This window comes from Salmo salar, chromosome ssa01 (assembly GCF_905237065.1).
Source record: "Salmo salar chromosome ssa01, Ssal_v3.1, whole genome shotgun sequence".
NCBI classification, from domain to species: Eukaryota; Metazoa; Chordata; class Actinopteri; order Salmoniformes; family Salmonidae; genus Salmo; species Salmo salar.
The window spans coordinates 75,243,987-75,265,305 of record NC_059442.1 but is presented as its reverse complement, the minus strand read 5'-3'; the positions used below and the strand labels follow the sequence as shown (position 1 = coordinate 75,265,305).

Genomic DNA, 21,319 nt, shown 5'->3' with positions numbered 1-21,319 from the left:
GAAGGACACTGATGGACATCTGGGATAGTGGGATTTGATCGATGACCTCTTGACGTTATCTCTCCCCTTGGTGTGCGTCATGACTGGGTTTTTAGAGGACAAACTAATTGCAGTCTTATAGCGGCTTGATGTGACAGACACATCCTAGTTGATCGCAATATAGCTATTAGGCTATTTAGAACCAGCTATTGTATATCTGTTTGACTTCTTAACACTAAGAGCACTAAACTTTGTCTATATATGCTGTTCTATGGCAAACCTTTTAACTTATTCTTATAGACGACATCAACAATGCCTGCTAATTCAATATTTCCTGAACTGTAAAAATCCCAAAGTGGGACACTGAAAATGACGACATTCTAAGAACTCTACAACTCCACAAAGGGTTATACCCATGATATGTTTATGTGGCCCTTTGGAAAAGGCAGTCCATTTGCTACTGCAGCTAGAACTGTGATGTGCAGCAGAATGACACATACTATATCCCCCCCCCCCCCCCTCCTCGACATGGAATATCCCTGGGCTTAGCAGTGTGCAGCACTATGCAAATAGGGCATCATTGTCCTGAGTCCCGTCTCCATGTGCTGCTTAACTTAGAAAGGAGAAAATCACATTCTAACCACGTTACACTCTGCTTGTCTAGCAGGGACATACGGGGAAGATACATCAAAGCAATGTACTAGGTGCATGGAGAAGGGACATGAATAAAGAGGAATCCTGAGTTAAGAACTAGGATTCCAGAAATACAGGAGAAAATATATGTATAATGCATGACCGAAGGTATGTGGACACGTGCTTGTCGACCATCTCATTCCAAAATCATGGGCATTAATATGGAGTTAGTGTCTCTCCCCCCCCCCTTGCTGCTATAACAGCCTCCAATCTTCTGGGAAGGCTTTCTACTAGATGTTGGAACATTGCTGCAGGGACTTCCGTTCAGCTACAAGAGCATTAGTGACGTCGGGGACTGATGTTGGCCGATTAGGCCTGGCTCCCAGTCGGCGTTCCAATTCATCCCAAAGATGTTCGATGGGGTTCAGGTCAGGGCTTCTGTGCAGGCCAGCACTCGGCGTCCCCGTTCTGCACTTACAGTTGACCGGGGCAGCTCTAGCAGGCCAGAAATTTGACGAACTGACCTGTTGGAAAGGTGGCATCCATTGAGGGTGCCACGTTGAAAGTCACTTAGCTCTTCAGTTCGGGCCATTCTACTGCCAGTGTTTGTCTATACAGATTGCATGGATGTGTCCTTGATTTTATACACCTGTCAGCAATGGGTGTGGCTGAAATAGCTGAATCCACTAATTTCACTAATCCACATACTTTTGTGTGTATGTGGTGTATTTTTCAATATATTTCATGCAGATTTGTATTGTGTTATGAAGCTCAAGTTACACTAATTCATCATCGATTGGCAAACCAATCATTTCAAGGACTTGAAGGATAAGCGCATATAATTTCAGGATTTTCTTTTTTACTGATTACTGATGTTGTCTCTTCTTCCCCATATCACTCGCTCTGCAGGCTCTACATACAGTGTTCTCTCCACCATGCCCTCAGACTCTGAGAGTAGCAGTTCCCTAAGCAGTGTCGGTAAGTATGAGGCCAAGGCGTGCGTGTGTGTGTGTGTAATCCAAGTCATGATTTCGGTAGTCTCAATGCCTCTCAGTGCAGCTTTGTTTATACCAGAATAACCTCACTAGTCCAATAAAACATCTTTCACTAAAGACGCATTAGTGCTTGCCAATGCACCCTACGGCAGCCCACCTGGCCAATCTCTCTCCTTTCTCTCGTCCATGAGTTTAGTTCACCATGCTACCTCCTTAACATGCACACTCAATTACTCACTCTTGCTACCAGAGCTTGACAGTGGTCCAAATGTAACAGCCAGTACGTCACTGGCTGTTACATAAACCCTTAAGGGCCCAACCTGGTGCCAAGGATCCTCTGAGTTCCTCCCTCCCTGCCTGTCGGTCTGTCTGTTGGCCTGGCCCGCTCCTTCTGTTTCTGTTCTAGGAAAGCGGGAGGGAGGTAGAGAGAGAGGGGGTCTGCTGCCTGTCTGTTGGCCTCCCTGACAGGCCCGCTCCTACTGTTTCTGTTCTGGGAAGAGTGGGGAGGAGGAGGCTTGTGAAAGGGGAGATCCAATAATTTCACATAAGTGGTCGCAAGGAAGAGACACAAAGAAAGGTAGCTGTTTTTAAAGTATTGGGCCCCGAGCATGGCAGACATTTTATAACCGTGGCTAAGGGAACATGGCTAGAATGAAATTATTAATTTCAGTAGTAAGTAAGCATTTCACGGTAAGGTCTACACGCGCTTGTGAGAAATAAAATTTGATTTGAATATTCATCTTCTACTCAATTACTTACAAAGACCTTTCTTACTCTTTTTGAATGACTGCACAAATGCGTTGGTTAACCTTTCTGGGAAGGGCGTTCCGCTAGCGGAACACCTGGCCTACAGCCAGTGAAATTGCAGGGCGCCAAATTCAAACAGAAATCTCATAATTAAAGTTCCTCAAACATACAAGTATTATACACCATTTTAAAGAAACTTCTCTTTAATCCAACCACAGTGTCCGATTTCAAAAAGGCTTTACGGTGAAAGCACACCATGCGATTATGTTAGGTCAGCGCCTAGCCACAAAAAACCATACAGCCATTTTCCAAAGAAGGAGACGTGTCACAAAAGTCAGAAATAGCATTAAAATTCATCACAAACTTTTGATCTTCATCTGGTAGCACTCCCAGGACTCCATGTTAGACAATAAATGTTTGTTTTGTTCGATAAAGTTCATCTTTATGTCCAAAAACGTCATTTGAAATTGGCGTGTTATGTTCAGAAATGCATTGTCTCAAACAAACATCCGGTGAAAATGCAGATTCACATCAAATTACAGAAATACTCATCATAAACATTGATATAAGATACAAGTGTTATACATACGATTAAAGATACACTTCTTGTTAATCCAGCCGCTGTGTCCGATTTCAAAACAGTCTTTACGGTGAAAGCACACCATGCGATTATGTTAGATCAGCGCCTAGCCACAAAAACCATACAGCCATTTTCCAACCAAGGAGAGGTGTCACAAAAGTCAGAAATAGCATTAAAATTAATCACTTACCTTTGATCTTCATCTGATGGCACTCCCAGGTCTCCATGTTAGACAATAAATGTTCGATAAAGTTCATCTTTATGTCCAAATACCTCCTTTTTGTTCACGTTTAGTCCCGTAATCCAAATGCACAAAGTCTAGACAAAGTCAAAAAAGTTCCATTTGAGTTTGTAGAAACATGTCAAACGATGTTTCTGATCAATTCTTAGGGTGTTTTTATCATAAATAATGTTTCAACCGGACAATACTGTTTTCATTAGAAAGTAAAGGGGCTCGCGTATGACTAAACTAAAGGCTTTCACCTGGGCCATCTGCTTAGAGTGCTCTTATTCGCTCCCCTTTCACAATAGATGCCTGAAACAACTTCTAAGGACTGTTGACATCTAGTGGAAGCCTTAGGAAGTGCAATCTGACCCCACAGACACTGGATATTTGATAGGCATTCACTTAAACTACAAACCTCAGAATTCCCACTTCCTGGTTGGAATTTTCTCAGGTTTTTGCCTGCCATATGAGTTCTGTTATACTCAGACATTATTTTAACAGTTTCAGAAACTTTAGAGTGTTCTCTATCCAAATCTACTAATTATATGCATATTCTAGCTTCTGGGCCTGAGTAACGGGCAGTTTACTCTGGGCACGCTTTTCATCCAAACTTCCCAATGCTGCCCCCTAAAGAGTTAACCTCTTAGTGACCCCTTAACACGCGAATCCCGTTAGCGGGATCGATTTGACAACAGCCAGTGAAATAGCACAGCGCCAAATTCAAAAAACGAAAATCTCATAATTCATATTTCTCACACATACAAGTATTATACATCATTTTAAAGATAAGATTCTCGTTAATCTAACCACAGTGTCCGATTTCAAAAAGACTTGACGGCGAAAGCAAAACATTAGATTATGTTAGGACATCACCTAAACAAGAAAAGCCAAACAGCCATTTTCCAAGTAAGGAGAGGTGTCACAAAAACCAGAAATACAGCTAGAATTAATCACTTACCTTTGACGATCTTCATCAGTTGACACTCCCAGGACTCAATGTTACACAATGCATGCATGTTTTGTTTGATAAAGTTCATATTTATATCCAAATCCATTTTAGATTGGCGCGTGATGTTCAGAAAATGTTTTGCCACAAACTTCTGGTGATTTTGCAGAGAGCCACATCAATTTACAGAAATACTCATCATAAACGTTGATAAAATATTCAACAGTTAACCTCTCTAGGGTATGTGGGACGAAATCGTCCCACTTACTCAACAGCCAGTGGAATCCCGTGGCACGATATTCAAATACCTTAGAAATGCTATTACTTCAATTTCTCAAACATATGACTATTTTACACCATTTTAAAGACAAGACTCTCGTTAATCTAACCACACTGTCCGATTTCAAAAAGGCTTTACAACGAAAGCAAAACATTAGATTATGTCAGCAGAGTACCCAGCCAGAAATAATCAGACACCCATTTTTCAAGCTAGCATATGTCACAAAAACCAAAACCACAGCTAAATGCAGCACTAACCTTCGATGATCTTCATCAGATGACAATCCTAGGACATTATGTTATACAATACATGCATGTTTTGTTCAATCAAGTTCATATTTATATCAAAAACCAGCTTTTTACATTAGCATGTGACGTTCAGAACTAGCATACCCACCGCAAACTTCCGATGAATTTACTAAATTACTCACGATAAACGTTCACAAAAAACATAACAATTATTTTAAGAATTATAGATACAGAACTCCTTTATGCAATCGCGGTGTCCGATTTTAAAATAGCTTTTCGGCAAAAGCACATTTTGCAATATTCTGAGTAGATAGCTCGCCATCACGGGCTAGCTATTTTGACACCCACCAAGTTTGGTACTCACCAAACTCAGATTTACTATAAGAAAAATTGGATTACCTTTGCTGTTCATCGTCAGAATGCACTCCCAGGACTTCTACTTCATCCACAAATGTTGTTTTGGTTAAAAATAATCCATAGTTATGTTCAAATATCCTCTGTTTTGTTCTTGCGTTCAAGACACTATCCGAACGGTGACGCGCATCGTGACAAAAACATTCCAAATATTCCATTACTGTACTTCGAAGCATGTCAAACGCTGTTTAAAATCAATTTTTATGCGATTTTTCTTGTAAAAAAGCGACAATATTCCGACCGGGAGACGACCTTTCCGTTCAAAGACTCAAAATCTAAAATGGACTCTTCACGTGTACGCGCGCGCCCGTCTCATTGTTCTCAGATCGACCACTATCCAAATGCGCTACTGTTTTTCAGCCAGGGACAGCAGAGTCATCATTCAACGTTCTGGCGCCTTCTGAGAGCCTATGGGAGCCTTAGAAAGTGTCACGTTACAGCAGAGATCCTTTGTTTTCAATAGAGTGTAGAAGGCCAAGAAATGGTCAGAGAGGGCACTTCCTGTACAGAATCTTCTCAGGTTTTGGCCTGCCATATGAGTTCTGTTATACTCACAGACACCATTCAAACTGTTTTAGAAGCTTTAGGGTGTTTTCTATCCAAATCAAACAAGTATATGCATATTCTAGTTTCTGGGCAGTAGTAATAACGAGATTAAATCGGGTACGTTTTTTATCCGGATGTGAAAATACTGCCCCCTACCCTAGAGAGGTTAATGAAAGAATTATAGATAAACGTCTCCTTAATGCAACCGCAGTGTCAGATTTCAAAAAAGCTTCACGGCGAAAGCACACGTTTGCAATAATCTGAGTACGGCGCTCAGCCATCAACCACAAGCCAAGCAGAAACCTGTCATCTTGGACTCAACCAAACTCAGATCTAGTATTATAAATATTCACTTACCTTTGATCTTCATCAGAATGCACTCCCAGGAATCCCAGTTCAACAATAAATGTTTGTTTTGTTCGATAAACTTCATCTTTGTCCAAATACCTCCATTTTGTTCGCGTGTTAGGTTCAATATTCCAGGCGCGCGCTTGCTAACTGCAGACGAAAAGTCAAAGTTATACCACAGTTTGTAGAATCATGTCAAACGATGTATAGCATCAATCTTTAGGTTGTTTTTAACTTAAAACTTAAATAAAATTCCAACCAGACGATTCCGTTGTCTTTAGGAATGAATATGAAGTCAGCTCGCTCCCAAGCCTCAACGTGTGACTGAACTCGTGCCTTATCCTGGGACACCTGTTTCCAGAAGCTCTTGTTGGCTATCTGTTCACAGTAAAAGCCTGAAACAACATTCTAAAGACTGTTGACCTCTAGTGGAAGCCTTAGGAAGTGCAACATGACCCCGTAAACACTACAAATTGATTAGAAATACACTTCAACAACTACAAGCCTCAGATTTCCCACTTCCTGGTTGGATTTTTCGCCTGCCATATGAGTTCTGTTATACTCACAGACATCATTCAAACCGTTTTAGGAACTTCAGTGTTTTCTATCCAAATCGACTAATAATATGCATATCCTACCTTCTGGGTCTGAGTACCAGGCAGTTTACTCTGGGCACGTTTTCATTTTCCTGTCTGAGATGACCAGTATTGTTTCCATGTGAATCTGAGAGTATCTTGGGAAATGTTGAAAAGATTGTCATGGAAAAGATTAGAGGAATTTCATATCAGACAACCGCTGTTCTAAAGCAGTAACTTTTGGGTAGTGAATTTGTTAATGTCTTGGACAAGGCCTAAACCACTTTAGACCTTATGTGAGCAAAGAGCATTGTAATGCTCTACAGTTTTTGTCAAAGTCCAGTGTTTTCTGTAATGCATTCAATCATAATTTACTGTCCCTGTCTACTGGTGATGGAAACTGCGTTTTTCAGAAATATTACACTTAAACCCAACATAATATAGTATTCAATAGAAGTTGACTTCAAGTTGCATGAGGTTCAAGTGAGATTACTCTTTCCTGTTTGTAAGCTAAAGTCCTAACTTGGGATTTGTGTGCCTAACCTGAATTAGAGGTCGCCCGATTATGACTTTTCAGCGCCGACACCAATTTTTTTTTAATGTATTTGTAATAATGACAATTACAACAATACTGAATGAACACTTATTTTAACTTAATATAATACATCAATAAAATCAATTTAGCCTCAACTAAATAATGAAACATGTTCAATTTGGTTTAAATAATGCAAAAACAAAGTGTTGGAGAAGAAAGTAAAAGTGCAATATGTGCCATGTAAGAAAGCTAACGTTTAAGTTCCTTGCTCAGAACATGAGAACATATGAAAGCTGGTGGTTTCTTTTAACATGAGACTTCAATATTCCCAGGTAAGAAGTTTTAGGTTGTAGTTATTATAGGAATTATAGGACTATTTCTCTCTCTATACCATTTGTATTTCATATACCTTTGACGATGTTCTTATAGGCACTTTAGTATTGCCAGTGTAACAGTATAGCTTCCGTCCCTCTCCTCGCCCCTACCTGGGCTCGAACCAGGAACACATTCGACAACAGCCACCCTCAAAGCATCGTTACCCATCGTTCCACAAAAGCCGCGGCCCTTGCAGAGCAAGGGGAACAACTACTCCAAGTCTCAGAGTGAGTGACGTCACTGATTGAAACGCTATTAGCGCGCACCCCGCTAACTAGCTAGCCATTTCACATCGGTTACACCAGCCTAATCTCGGGAGTTGATAGGCTTGAAGTTATAAACAGCTCAATGCTTGAAGAATTGCGAAGAGCTGCTGGGAAAACGCACGAAAGTGCTGTTTGAATGAATGCTTACGAGCCTGCTGCTGCCTACCATCGCTCAGTCTGACTGCTCTATCAAATATCAAATCATAGACTTAATTATAACATAACACACAGAAATACGAGCCTTTGGTCATTTAATATGGTCGAATCCGGGAACTATCATTTAGAAAACAAAACGTTTATTATTTCATTGAAATACGGAACCGTTCCGTATTTTATCTAACGGGTGGCATCCCTAAGTCTAAATATTGCTGTTACAACCTTCAATGTTATGTCATAATTATGTACAATTCTGGCAAATTAATTACGGTCTTTGTTAGGAATAAATGGACTTCACACAGTTCGCAACGAGCCAGGCGGCCCAAAATGCTGCATATACCCAGACTGCTTGCATGGAACGCAAGAGAGTGACACAATTTCCCTAGTTAAAGGAAATTCATGTTAGCAGGCAATATTAACTAAATATGCAGGTTTAAAAATATTTACTTGTGTATTGATTTTAAAGAAAGGCATTGATGTTTATGGTTAGGTGCAACGACAGTGCTAAATCATCACCCATTTGGCGAAGTAGGCTGTGATTCGATGGGAAATTAACAGGCACTGCATCAATTATATGCAACGCAGGACATGCTAGATAAACTAGTAATATCATCAACCATGTGTAGTTAACTAGTGATTATGTTAAGATTGATAGTTTTTTATAAGATAAGTTTAATGCTAGCTTGCAACTTACCTTGGCTTCTTGCTGCCCTCGCGTAACAGGTAGTCAGCCTGCCACGCAGGCTCCTCGGGGAGTGCAATGTAAGGCAGGTAGTTAGAGCGTTGTACTAACAAGGTAAAAATCTGTCGTTCTGCCCTTGAACAAGGCAGATAACCCACCGTTCCTAGGCCGTCATTGAAAATAAGAATGTGTTCTTAACTGACTTGCCTAGTTAAATAAAGGTGTATAAAAAATAATAATCGGCAAATCGGTGTCCAAAAATACAGATTACACATTGTTATGAAAACTTGAAGTCGGCCCTAATTAATAGGCCATTCCGATTAATCGGTCGACCTCTAACCTGAATAATACACTGTCAACTAAATATTGTTATAAAGGTCAGATTCTTGTTTAAGTAGCCAACCTTTGTAACTCAAGTCAGATGTCAGCTGTGGCAGGCCTGCACCTGTAGTAGAACTCTATTCCCCAGAATGAGACACAGGAGAACCAGATCAACCATCATGTCCAGTTAGAATCACCTCTAATACAACGGACTGAGCTTATAAATGGATATACCCTTGTGTGTTTATATTGTGATGTAAGCGTCTTCCTCTCCTTCCTGTCCCGTGTATTCCTGTGGCAGTGAGCTGCTCTTGCTCCTGGTGACATACTCACTGTTGCAGGTTCACCCCCCGGTAACGGCTCAGCCTCGTCCCCGCCCCCGGCTGTCAACTACAACCGGCCAGCCGGTGACAACCTGGACACCATCCTGTTCCAGCTGCGTCAGGTGACCCGTGAGAGGGACGAGCTCCGCAAGCGCTTGGCTCTGGCATCGCCTGGCACCACCTTCGACGACTGCAGGTACAGACAACCCCCTTCCCCCTTACCACATAACTGAGGAGAGGGCAGAGTGAAATGTCTTTATTCTGTACATTAATGTATTAATGCAGTAAGTAGTCAAATACAACATCTTGACATAAGTAGAGTAGATCGTCTTCATACTGTACTATACACCAATGTCTCCATGCAACAAGTAGTCAAAATAAAAGATTTACACATAGACCGAAAATACATTCCAGCTAATCATTAACCTGTCTGGGAACCCCTACCCTAGTCAACAGCCAGTGGAATCGCGTCGCGCGAAATAGAAATACCTCATAAATGCTATAACTTCAATTTCTCAAACATAAGACTATTTTACACCATTTTATAGATACACCTCTCCTGAATCGAACCACGTTGTCCGGTTTCAAAAAGGCTTTACAGCAAAAGCAAAACATTAGATTATGTTAGGAGAGTACCCTGCCAAAAAAAATCACACTGCCATTTTCAAAGCAACTAGATGCATCACAAATACCCAAAACACAGCTAAATGCAGCACTAACCTTTGACAATCTTCATCAGATGACACTCCTAGGACATCATGTTACACAATACATGCATTTTTTTGTTCGATAAAGTTCATATTTATATATAAAAACAGCATTTTACATCGGCGCGTGACGTTCAGAAAATATTTTCCCTCAAATGTTTCCGGTGAATCAGCACTACAATTTACAAAATTACTATTCGAAAACATTGTTAAAATGTAATATTGTCATTCAAAGAATTATAGATTAAAAATAACTTTACTGGGAAATCACACTTTGCAATAAACGACGTGGTATGCTCAGAAAAATAGGCTAGGCGATACATGTTAGCGCCATCTTGGAACCATCTAAAATCAAAAATTCTATTGTAAATATTCCCTTACCTTTGATTATCTTCCAGGAATCCCAGGTCCACAACAAATGTAGTTTTGTTCGAAAAAGTTAATAATTTATGTCCCAATAGTTCCTTCTTGTTAGCGCGTTCCGAAGGCTACTCATAATGTACTGAAGCTTGTCGTCACGAATGTGCAAAAAATATATATTTACGTTCGTTCAAACGTTGTATAACATAAATCTTTAGGGCCTTTTTCAACCAGAGCTTCAATAATATTCAAGGCGGACGATTGCATTGTTTTACTAAACGTTTCGGAACAAAAGGTTTCCCATGGGCGCCCGCGTCATAGTAGTAATAGCCCTCCCCCTGTGACCAACTTCCCAAGCCTCTCTTTGGGTCAGCTTCTACCATAGAAGACTCAAACCACTTTGTAAAGACTGTTGACATCTAGTGGAAGCCTTAGGAAGTGCTAAATGATTAAGTCCCTGTGTGTTTCAATGGCAAAGGTTTGAAGTGATTCCACACATCAGATTTCCATTTCCTGTTAGGATTTGTCTCAGGGTTTTGACTGCCATATGAGTCCTGTTATACTCAGACACCATTGAAACAGTTTTAGAAACTTTAGAGTTTTCTCTCCAAATCTACTAATTATATGCATATTCTAGTTACTGGGCAGGAGTAGTAACCAGATTAAATCGGGTATGTTTTTTTATCCGGCCGTGCAAATACTGCCCCCTATCCACAACAAGTGTTAAACAAATCAAAACATTTGATATTTTTCAAAGTAGCCACCCTTTGCCTTGATGACAGCTTTGCACACTCTTGGCATTCTCTCCAGAGAATGCCAATCAGCTTCATGAGAAATGCTTTTCCAATATTCTTGAAGGATTTCCCACATATGCTGTGCACGTGTTGGCTGCTTTTCTTTCACTCTGCAGTCCAATTCATCCCAAACCCTCTCAATTGGGTTGAAGTCGGGTGCTTGTGGAGGAGAGGTCATCTGATGCAGCAATCAATCACTCTCCTTGGAGAGGTGATGTTTTTCCACTCCTCAATTGTCCAGTGTTGATCGTGTGCCCACAGCAGCCACTTCTTCTTGTTTTTAGCTGATATAAGTGGAACCCGGTGTGGTTGTCTGCTGCAAAACCACTGTTGTACGGTGCCATTATTTGTCTTTGTAAAAAAAAATAAAAAATAAGAAGCTCTGTGCTCACAGGAAAAAAACTGCTGCTCCAGATTTGCTCCATTCATTAAAATGACAATTTAACCAACACCCATGTGACTACCCGGACCTACCATTTGGTTTTGAAATATTGAAACCAAACCATATGGATTTGAATGAAAGTATTTGACATGGAAAGGGGAATGTAAGACGCAAACAATTTCAATTTGGCTACATGTCATATTAAACATCATATAAACACTAAATAGGTGAGGAGCCAGACAGGCAGCCTAAGATGGAAAGAAAATGAATTATTTAAGCTATATTATTTCAAGGCTATAGCCTACAAATAAATACATTTGCGATTGACACAATAGGCTGGTAGCGACATAAAGCGCTCAGCATTTAAAAAAATATTTTGCTGTATTAAATCATTGTAGTCTATAAATTGCGCATATAGCCTGTGACTTAGAATTAAATACAAATTAAACTAAAAATGACTTAGTGCCTTTGAATTCATTTTTAGACACACATTTGGCTGGTCTGTGGCTTCTGTCTCATGCGATGGTGCCTGGAGAGCTGGCCAGCAGCAGAGACTATCCTCTCTACACTTGCAGAGCCACTGGGGATGCTAAACACCCTTTTTTGGCCTCTCTTGCCAGGCTGGACAGAGATGCAGACTTTTTGTTCTTCTATAGGTAGGGGTAAAGGTTTTTAGGCGAAATAACCCAATCAAAACGGAAAGCTCCTTGAACGTGGGAATATGCCAGGCATACTGGGCCAAAATCAATTATGGCCTATTGTATAGATAATAGAACAAAAATGAACGAAATGTTAAAGAGATCAGATTTTTTGTTTATAAATACTTTGCTACAATGAGACTTAGCTAGCTACCCAGCTCGTTCCTTTCTTTTATCATGTGCACAAAGTAAGTGCACCATCATGCTTTCGGGATACAGGTCTTTTCAGATTCCACAATGATTCTTTAGTTGTGGACACTACATCACCACACTCCCTCTTGCTCTTGGTCCTCATCTTTGTAAGTCACCTTGATTTTAACCCCCAGTGTTTTTTCTTCATTAAAATATTTAGGGAACTTCATGACAGAAGCTAAAGTAAGTGGCTATAGCAACACACAAGTATACTACAAATGTGAAATTAGAGGGGGTGGGAAGGCCAACGCTCCAGCCTTTGGGAATCTTGCGCCACGCTCCAGTCAAATTGGGCACGTTCTGCTCCTCGCTCTGCTCCTGCTCTGCCCCACTCACATACTCTGGTTTGGACGCTGCAGACAGAAGTTGGCAGATCGGCTGTACCGACTTCAGACGAGTCCCGTGATGCTTGTGGGGGTCGTAGAGCAAACCGTTCGGACGCTACAGACGTTTTCTGGGGGAATACCAATTTTCAAGATATTTGATGGTCTGATAAACAATGCTGTAGCTCGGCCACCTTCCACCGTAGATGCAAAACGCCGCCATTGGCGGATGCGGTGGATTGAGACGCTGCCCAGGCAAAAAAACATCTCAGGGATGGGGATATTTTTTTTATGGTAATTCGATTTCTGCGGGGGTGAGAACATCAACTAGGGGGTTAACTGACATTGGGCTTACTTTGTAGACAAGGTCTCAGGTTGTTTATGTGATGCATTACTCAGCTCATGTCCTGTTTCCCCTAAGGCCGATTTCCAAAGCCAGCCACGACTACGAGCGTCTGAAGAGTCAGTGTATGCGGGCCATGGCAGACCTACAGTCTCTACAGAACCAACACACCAAGACTCTGAAGAGGTGTGAGGAGGCCGTCAAGGAGGCTGACTTCTACCAGTGAGTACCACCATCATCAACACTGATTGGGTTGGTTGGCTGGCTGGTTGGTTGGTTAAAAGACATGAATTGTCTGGGTGAAGGTGAATGTTTAGTAGTCCTTTGAGAACACTGCCCAGTCTAATGTCAGGAATCATCTGTTAGTCCAGTAACTCTTTCTGAATAGACTGTTGTAATTAGATGGGAATAATTAGAGGTTTTATGGCAATATTGTTTTACTCATTTACAGACTGGAGAAGCGCCAGGTGCTGCAATTACAAATTGAAGGAACATTTATGTGCTAATGGGTCTGTTTCCATTTAAGTGGAATAGAGATTACCTAATGTGAATTAAGGAGTTGTACAGCATTATCTTTAATAGTCCGTTTTAAATGAAGTCATATCAAGTAGAGGTCGACCGATTTATGATTTTTCGACGCCGATACCGATTATTGGATGACCAAAAAAGCCGATACCGATTAATTGGACGTTTTTTATTTTAAAAAATGTGTTTGTAATAATGACAATTACAACAATACTGAATGAACACTTATTTTAACTTAATATAATACATCAATAAAATCAATTTAGCCTCAAATAAATAATGAAACATGTTCAATTTGGTTTAAATAATGCAAAAACAAAGTGTTGGAGAAGAAAGTAAAAGTGCAATCGTTGCACGACTGTACCTAACCAAAAACATCAATGCCTTTCTTAAAATCAATACACAGAAGTATATATTTTTTAACCCTGCATATTTAGCTAAAAGAAATCCAGGTTCGCAGGCAATATTAACCAGGTGAAATTGTGTCATTTTGCGTTCATTGCACGCAGAGTCGGGGTATATGCAACAGTTTGGGCCGCCTGGCTCGTTGCGAACTAATTTGCCAGAATTTTACATAATTATGACATAACATTGAAGGTTGTGCAATGTAACAGGAATATTTAGACTTAGGGATGCCACCCGTTAGATAAAATACGGAACGGTTCCGTATTTCACTGAAAGGAAAAACGTTTTGTTTTCGAGATGATAGTTTCCGGATTTGACCATATTAATGACCAAAGGCTCGTATTTCTGTGTGTTATTATGTTCAAGTCTATGATTTGATAGAGCAGTCTGACTGAGCGATGGTAGGCAGCAGCAGGCTTGTAAGCGTTCATTCAAACAGCACTTTCGTGCGTTTGCCAGCAGCCCTTCGCAATGCATTGCGCTGTTTATGACTTCAAGCCTGTCAACTCCCAAGATTAGGCTGATGTAACCGATGTGAAATGGCTTGCTAGTTAGCCGGGCGCAGGCTAATAGCGTTTCAAACATCACTTGCTCTGAGACTTGGAGTAGTTGTTCCCCTTGCTCTGCATGGGTAATGCTGCTTCGAGGGTGGCTGTTGTCGAGGGTGGCTGTTGTCGATGTGTTCCTGGTTTGAGCGAGGAGAGGGACGGAAGCTATACTGTTACACTGGCAATACTAAAGTGCCTATAAGAACACCCAATAGTCAAAGGTATATGAAATACAAATCGTAGAGAGAGAGAAATAGTCCTATAATAACTACAACCTAAAACTTCTTACCTGGGAATATTGAAGACTCATGTTAAAAGGAACCACTAGCTTTCATATGTTCTCATGTTCTGAGCAAGGAACTTAAACGTTAGCTTTCTTACATGGCACATATTGCACTTTTACTTTCTTCTCCAACACTTTGTTTTTGCATTATTTAAACCAAATTGAACATGTTTCATTATTTATTTGAGGCTTAATTGATTTGATTGGTGTATTATATTAAGTTAAAATAAAAGTGTTCATTCAGTATTGTTGTAATTGTCATTATTACAACAACAAAAAAAATGTTAAATCGGTACCGGCTTTTTTTGGTCCTCCAATAATCGGTATCGGCTTCGAAAAACCATAATCGGTCTACCTCTAGTGTGAAGGCACTTAAGTGTGTGTGTGGGTCACAGTGAGACAGACACAGGGTGAGAGAGATGAGGATTATCACTCCACTCCTCTCTCCAGCAGGCCTGTGTGTGATTGGATGTAAGCCCCTGTCGCTGTCTGTCCAGGAAAGCAATCAAACAATGTGTTAATCTCCCTCCTAACCTCTGTCTGCCTTGTCATTGACTTATATGTTCACTGGGGGGGAGAGAGGAACATGTATTGCAATCAGTACTTATCGAATAAACTCAATTCAGGTCTGCAGAGAGGTTAGTATGTACTTTCCCTTGAACCTGCCTTTTGCAGACAGCCTAGAAATTGCAATCTGCTGTATAACTAATGTAACCTCTTGGTAATCTTCCCTCCCCCAGTTTTAACCTCTCCCTCTTTGTCTCCAGTATGCTCCACAGTCGTGTCTTAGGAGATCAGTCTCAGCTGAAAGAGGAGCTGGATGTGTTGAGGAGAGACAACACTCAGCTGGTCAGGGAACACAACCACCTGAAGCAGAGCTGTGAGGAGCTCCGCAGGCTGCACAGCGAGGACCAGAAGGAGGTGGTCGACATGAGGCGGCAGCAGCAAGAGGTACACGCGCACTCACACACACACACACACACACAAGGTTGCTGTGACCTATACCGGGTTGCTGCGCTTTCAGAAACCCACACATCACTGGAGAAGACTGAGCGCACACACACACACACAGCTGGGAGATGCATACAGAGCACTTCTGTAAAGGGCAGTGTTGGAGAACAAGGTCATTGGCTCATGTAAAGGGCATGTAGACAGTAGGCACATTCCCCTTGTACCTACTGCTCCTCCTGTGTTCACAGATCTGTACGTTCAGGAGAGGTGTTTAAACTCACCAGTATAGAATACTATGGCTCCATCTCCTGCATACTGCCCTGGGGCCACACCTGCTCCCACAGTAATCACTACAGACCCCAGCAAGCCTTACATACACCACACACTCAACTGAACACACAAAAACGTCAGGGAGGTATTTACATTTTATTGGTGATTTTATGATTGTGAAGGGCCAGCAAAAAGGAAACCTAAGGGCTAGTTAGTTACACCATAGTTCCTAAGGCTCCATTTACACAGGCAGAACAATTCTCATCTTTTGCCCAAATATTGGTCTTTTGACCAATTGGTCTCAATCACATCCTTTGCCAATAATTGGGGATTATATCAGTATTGGTCTTCCTATGTAAATGCAGCCGAATCATCTTGAATACTGCAGCTGCTCACTGTTGCCATCTGCTGACTAACTGGTGTAAAAGGAATCAATGTCATTCTGCCTTGTTTATGGTTCCAGTGGCTTGGTTTGGTTTCCACATGCTTCAGAATAAGTAAATAACCACACACTATCACTCCCAAAAAAATACATGTATTAATTAAATAAAGCAACAGCAAGCTTCGTTCATCGTGGTTTCAGCATGGTGCTTGAAACACCATAATGGTGGTTTTGAATCTGTCAACTGTACATCATAAACTTTATTTGTATAGCACAATTCACACAGAGATGGCAACTGAAGGTGTGCTTAACTGTATGTGCATGTAGAAAAGCATCAGCTGAATGACTTTCCTTCCTCCAGGTGATGAGAGAAAACGGTTCGTCAGAGGTTCTCAACAAGCTCTATGACACAGCCATGGACAAGCTGGAGGGGGTGAGGAAGGAATACGATTCGCTGAGCAAACGCTACAGCGAGAAGGTAGCTAATCACAACACGGACCTGAGCAGGCTGGAGCAGGTGGAGGAAGAGAACCGCCGATTACAGAAACAGATGGACACGTTGCTGAGACAACGAGACACGGCTATACACTACCAACAACAGTGCTCTACGTCCATGCGGAGGTAACAGACAGACACACTGCTGAAACAAGACATATATACACTACCAACAACAGTGCTCTACGTCTGAGGTTACACACACACACACACACACACACACACACACACACACACACACACACACACACACACACACACACAATGCTCAACCCAAGATACATGGTTATACACCACACACACACGAATACACTTCTACACACCTCACCATCTTCCTCTCCCCAGGTTTGACTCTGTACAACAGGAGCTGAACAAGTCTTCAGGCCAGAACAAGGAGCTGCAGAGGGAGATGGAGCGGCTGCAGTCGGAGGTGACACGCTGTAAGAACTTCCAGCTGAAGGCAGTAAAGGACTGTGAGAAGTACAAGGAGGAGAGGGACTCTGTGTTCAACGAGTACAGGCTCATCATGAGTGAGAGGGACCAGGTCAGAGATACATATAATACATTATGGTTTCCCAGACACAGATTTCAGCTAGTCCTGGATTAAGAAGCTACTTTCCATGTAGTATCTACATTGAGTATGTTATTATACATTTTTTCAGGACTAGGCTTAATCTTTATGCAGTTGTTCATCCCAACGTTGTTTGATAATTCAACAATAAAACTTAGCAATAATGAAGTGGTTTATTAAATTCTGGGTAACAGGTGATCAAGGAGCTGGACAAGCTGCAGACAGAGCTGGAGGCTGCAGAGGCCCGCCTCAAAAACACCTCGTCTGAAAGGATGGTGGCAAGCGAGGAGATGGAGGCTCTCAGACAGGTACAGGTCAATGAATCATTTTATCTATCAGTCAATCAAACCTTGTCCGAGAGGTTAATCAATTATTTAAGCAATCTATCGATCAGTTTATTAATAGTCAGTCTAAACACTTAGAGGGTGATAGCCAGGGAGGAGATTGAGGCTCGCAGACAGGTAATCAATCATATGTTAATCAATTTAATATATTGCAATTAATATCAGTTTATTAATCAAACTCACCTCGTCTGAAAGAATGCTGGCCAGTGACGCTCTGACAGCTGCTCGATCAATTAGCTAAATTTGTCGCTGCCAGATCAACCAAGGGATTTTGGGATTGTGTTAGGGCATTAAATCTGATTTGATTGTTTGTATTTTAGGAGCTGAACTCGTCGTTGGTGGACCGGGACAGGGCAATCTGTGAGAGGAACGAGCTGTTGGAGAAGTACTGCCATGAGGTGAAGGACAAGGCTGAGGCCCAAAAGGAGCTGAGCCAAGCCTGTAAAGATATTGAGACGGTCCGGGAGGAGAGAGACGTGGCCCGCAAGGAGAGGACAGAGGCCATCATACAGAGAGACCAGCTACTGAGAGAATACTACCAGGCAAGACAGGTAACATTAACACACCTGAAAATGACACACGCACCTTACAGGTATGATAAACAACTGTATTAGGGAGGACAGAGGCTGTCAAAAGGTGACAGCTCCCAGCCAAAGGTTAGACACATGATAAAGAGCTTAGATGATCCCATAAACTGTCAACCATTTGGATTATGTCAGTTGCATGACCCTAAAGCGGATTTAGTACAAATGCTGCTGTTTCTGCTCCTGACACTTCCCTGTTCAGACCACTAGATGGCCCCCCTACCACGGTTTTACACTACAGGAGTCGGGATGCTTAAAATCTGTGATAGAAATCCCAGTTGAAGCATTCCCTTGCTACTGGTTCCGGGAATTCTACAACTAGGTTTTCTGAGAAACCTGGGAACTTGTAGAAAGTTTCAGGAAGTTTGTTTTTGATCTCTTGAAGTTTCATGTTTTGAAAGTGGCTAACTTGTGTGTGTCTGTGTGCCCGTGTCTGGATGTGCTCGACAGAAACAAGACTCTGCCACCCTGGACATAGAGCGGGCCAACAAGGAGATTGAGGTGTTGAGGAAGCAGTACGAGGCCATGTCCCAGGAGCTGAAGGAGGCTACGCAGGAGGCTGAGGTGGCCAAGTGTCGACGTGACTGGGCCTTCCAGGAGAGAGACAAGATAGTGGCAGAGAGAGAGAGCATACGGTGAGAGAAAGCGGGAATAGTGGTGTAGGCTCTTTCTTAATTCCTCTTTCCTTGATTCCTTGCATCTTCTCTCCTTGCCTCCTTCTGAAAACGCATTGGAGTAGAAGGTCCGAGAGGAGGAATCTTGGATCTTCCCTAATGTATTTTGAGAAGGAGGCATGGAGAGAGGACGCAATGAATATTAACTGACTAAACTGTGCTGATGCTTGATGATGTCATATCTTGCCCCTCCAGGACGCTGTGCGATAACCTGCGTAGGGAGCGGGACCGGGCGGTTAGCGATCTGGCTGATGCCCTGCGTAACCTTGACGACATGAGGAAGCAGAAGAATGACGCGTCACGGGAACTGAAGGAACTCAAGTGAGTCCCAGAGCACACAGACACACAGAAAATGTCTGGCCTCCTCTAAATAACTGTTTTCATAGCTGGTAAGAATATAGTTGAATAGCCCTGGTTTATGAGGTTAATTAAACACACACATACCACACCACACACTTTCCACTTTCTCAACCCCCTTGTAGTGATGGGAAAAGCTCCCTCTACTGGTCAGTGTGTGACTGCCATATGAAATTCTCTCTGTCTTTTCTTTGAGAGCTCATTCTCCTTTCCTGCTGAGGAAGAAGAAAAGAGTAACATTTAGGTTTTCAAGTCAACGACCCCCTCTAGGCATGCCTCATAAGGACATAATGTATCTTAGTGACAGTCAGCCACCATAGGCCTATTTCTCCTTCAGCCTTTCCTTTACACACTGTAGAATATGACTTTGCTACTACTTTTTAGACTTAACACTTAACACTTCCCTTGCAGCACTTTGAACGGTTGCAGCACTTTGCCCTATAGATATCTATGCAGACCTGCCAATATGCACGCATTTTGCGTACCAACTATGCAATTCTCTGGTCATGTATGCAGGTACGAGATCTGAGTTCAAAGTATGCAGAAATGAATAGGGCCTGATAAAACATTTGAATTTTATTTTTTACATTTTAATAAAAAAGAACTCCTGAGTAAATCTAACATCCCGATAATCACGCTGCAACACACAGACATGTTCGGAGTTTGTGTCAACGGACATGGAGATGAATGCATCAGTATTCGAAGTAGCAACCACGTGTATGCCCCTCCTGTTTGTTGTGATGCTGAGTTTGTGGACTGTCAGCTGTACGTAAACACATGGACAAATCCCCTTTCGACTCCGTGTGTTGTGGAAAGGTAAACTCTAATTGGTTCAAGCTAACGTTAGCGAACATAAGATGGACGTTCACTGGGCTCTAAAGTGACAGCAGTTCACTCGCATTTGCTTGTGAAATAGTTACATGCAAATACGAAAAATAACTGGTCGCATTTGTGCGAGTGTGATATACATTTAATTCTGCGTCCCATTAGTTGTATTTTCCACGTAACATTACGAGGATCACGCAACCCGATGGACTGTACCAGTAATTATGATCCACGTCACAAAAAGCGTTACAAAAGTATAAGTAAAAATAAATATTTACATCTTGGCATTAAATGGGGTCGGGAGTTTAGAAGACTGCGCGATGAAGAATGCATGAGTGTCTGGTATTAGCTATAGAGGCAATGCTTCTAAAATGCCTTTGCACTAGATTTGAGATTTTATCAATTTAGAGAATCTGAAAGGATCTATGCGCTGCAAATAAGTACAATAGGCACCTTTACATAGGCTGAAACAGCAGACTCTTCTAGCGAACAGCGTTCAGATTCTCTTTGCGGTAGCCTACTTAGGCTTTGTGTAGCCAGTTTGCGGTCTGTGTCGACTCGATCATCTGTTTTTGTTTTCAAATAGATTTTTATTTTAGTGTTGATTAGGAACCGTGTCTAAAAAGCCAATACCTTTGAGCTGGTCCAAGTGATTGGCCCTGTTTGAGAGTTGACAAGCGTTCCTCTACTATAGAGACTAAACGTTATAGATAAGTATCTCCGTTGTACACTCTACCTGTAATGGAATAAACATGCAGACAATCTGTGCTAATTCCACAAAACATATATTTATTTGATATGTTCTGTACTAATCAGTATGAATCTTTTATTTCTGTTTTGTAAATACCTTTTCAGAGGACTGAACTGAACCAGGTGTGATCCATAATGTTTGTGTAGGTCGTGCAATAACAAAATTGGCAGCTAATTTAGCACGTCATTGTTATTTCAGCCAGTCAGTAAAGCTATGTCAGATGATGAGAGTGAGGAGACTTGAGAGAAACAGACCAGGCAGCAGCTACATGCAAGTTGAATCTCCAATTTGCTGCGCGTCTGGTATTCTAAAAAGTTCGACAGGGTTGGCAGGTCTCTCTATGGTGTAGTTGTTCAGCATTAGAACCTCTATGAAAATGC

The 21,319-nt window shown here is 41.7% G+C and overlaps 1 protein-coding gene across 1 annotated transcript in view; it reads left to right on the top strand.

Moving 5' to 3' along the window:
- The window catches only part of dlg5a (discs, large homolog 5a (Drosophila)), a 69,343-nt gene that overhangs the window by 22,895 nt on the left and 25,129 nt on the right, over positions 1-21,319 (top strand). Inside the window, 10 exon segments of the mRNA XM_014215443.2 lie at positions 1,522-1,590; positions 9,194-9,371; positions 13,053-13,196; positions 15,503-15,686; positions 16,700-16,959; positions 17,179-17,377; positions 17,599-17,712; positions 18,069-18,299; positions 18,783-18,967; positions 19,202-19,327. Coding sequence (XP_014070918.2) covers positions 1,522-1,590; positions 9,194-9,371; positions 13,053-13,196; positions 15,503-15,686; positions 16,700-16,959; positions 17,179-17,377; positions 17,599-17,712; positions 18,069-18,299; positions 18,783-18,967; positions 19,202-19,327 — 1,690 coding nt within the window.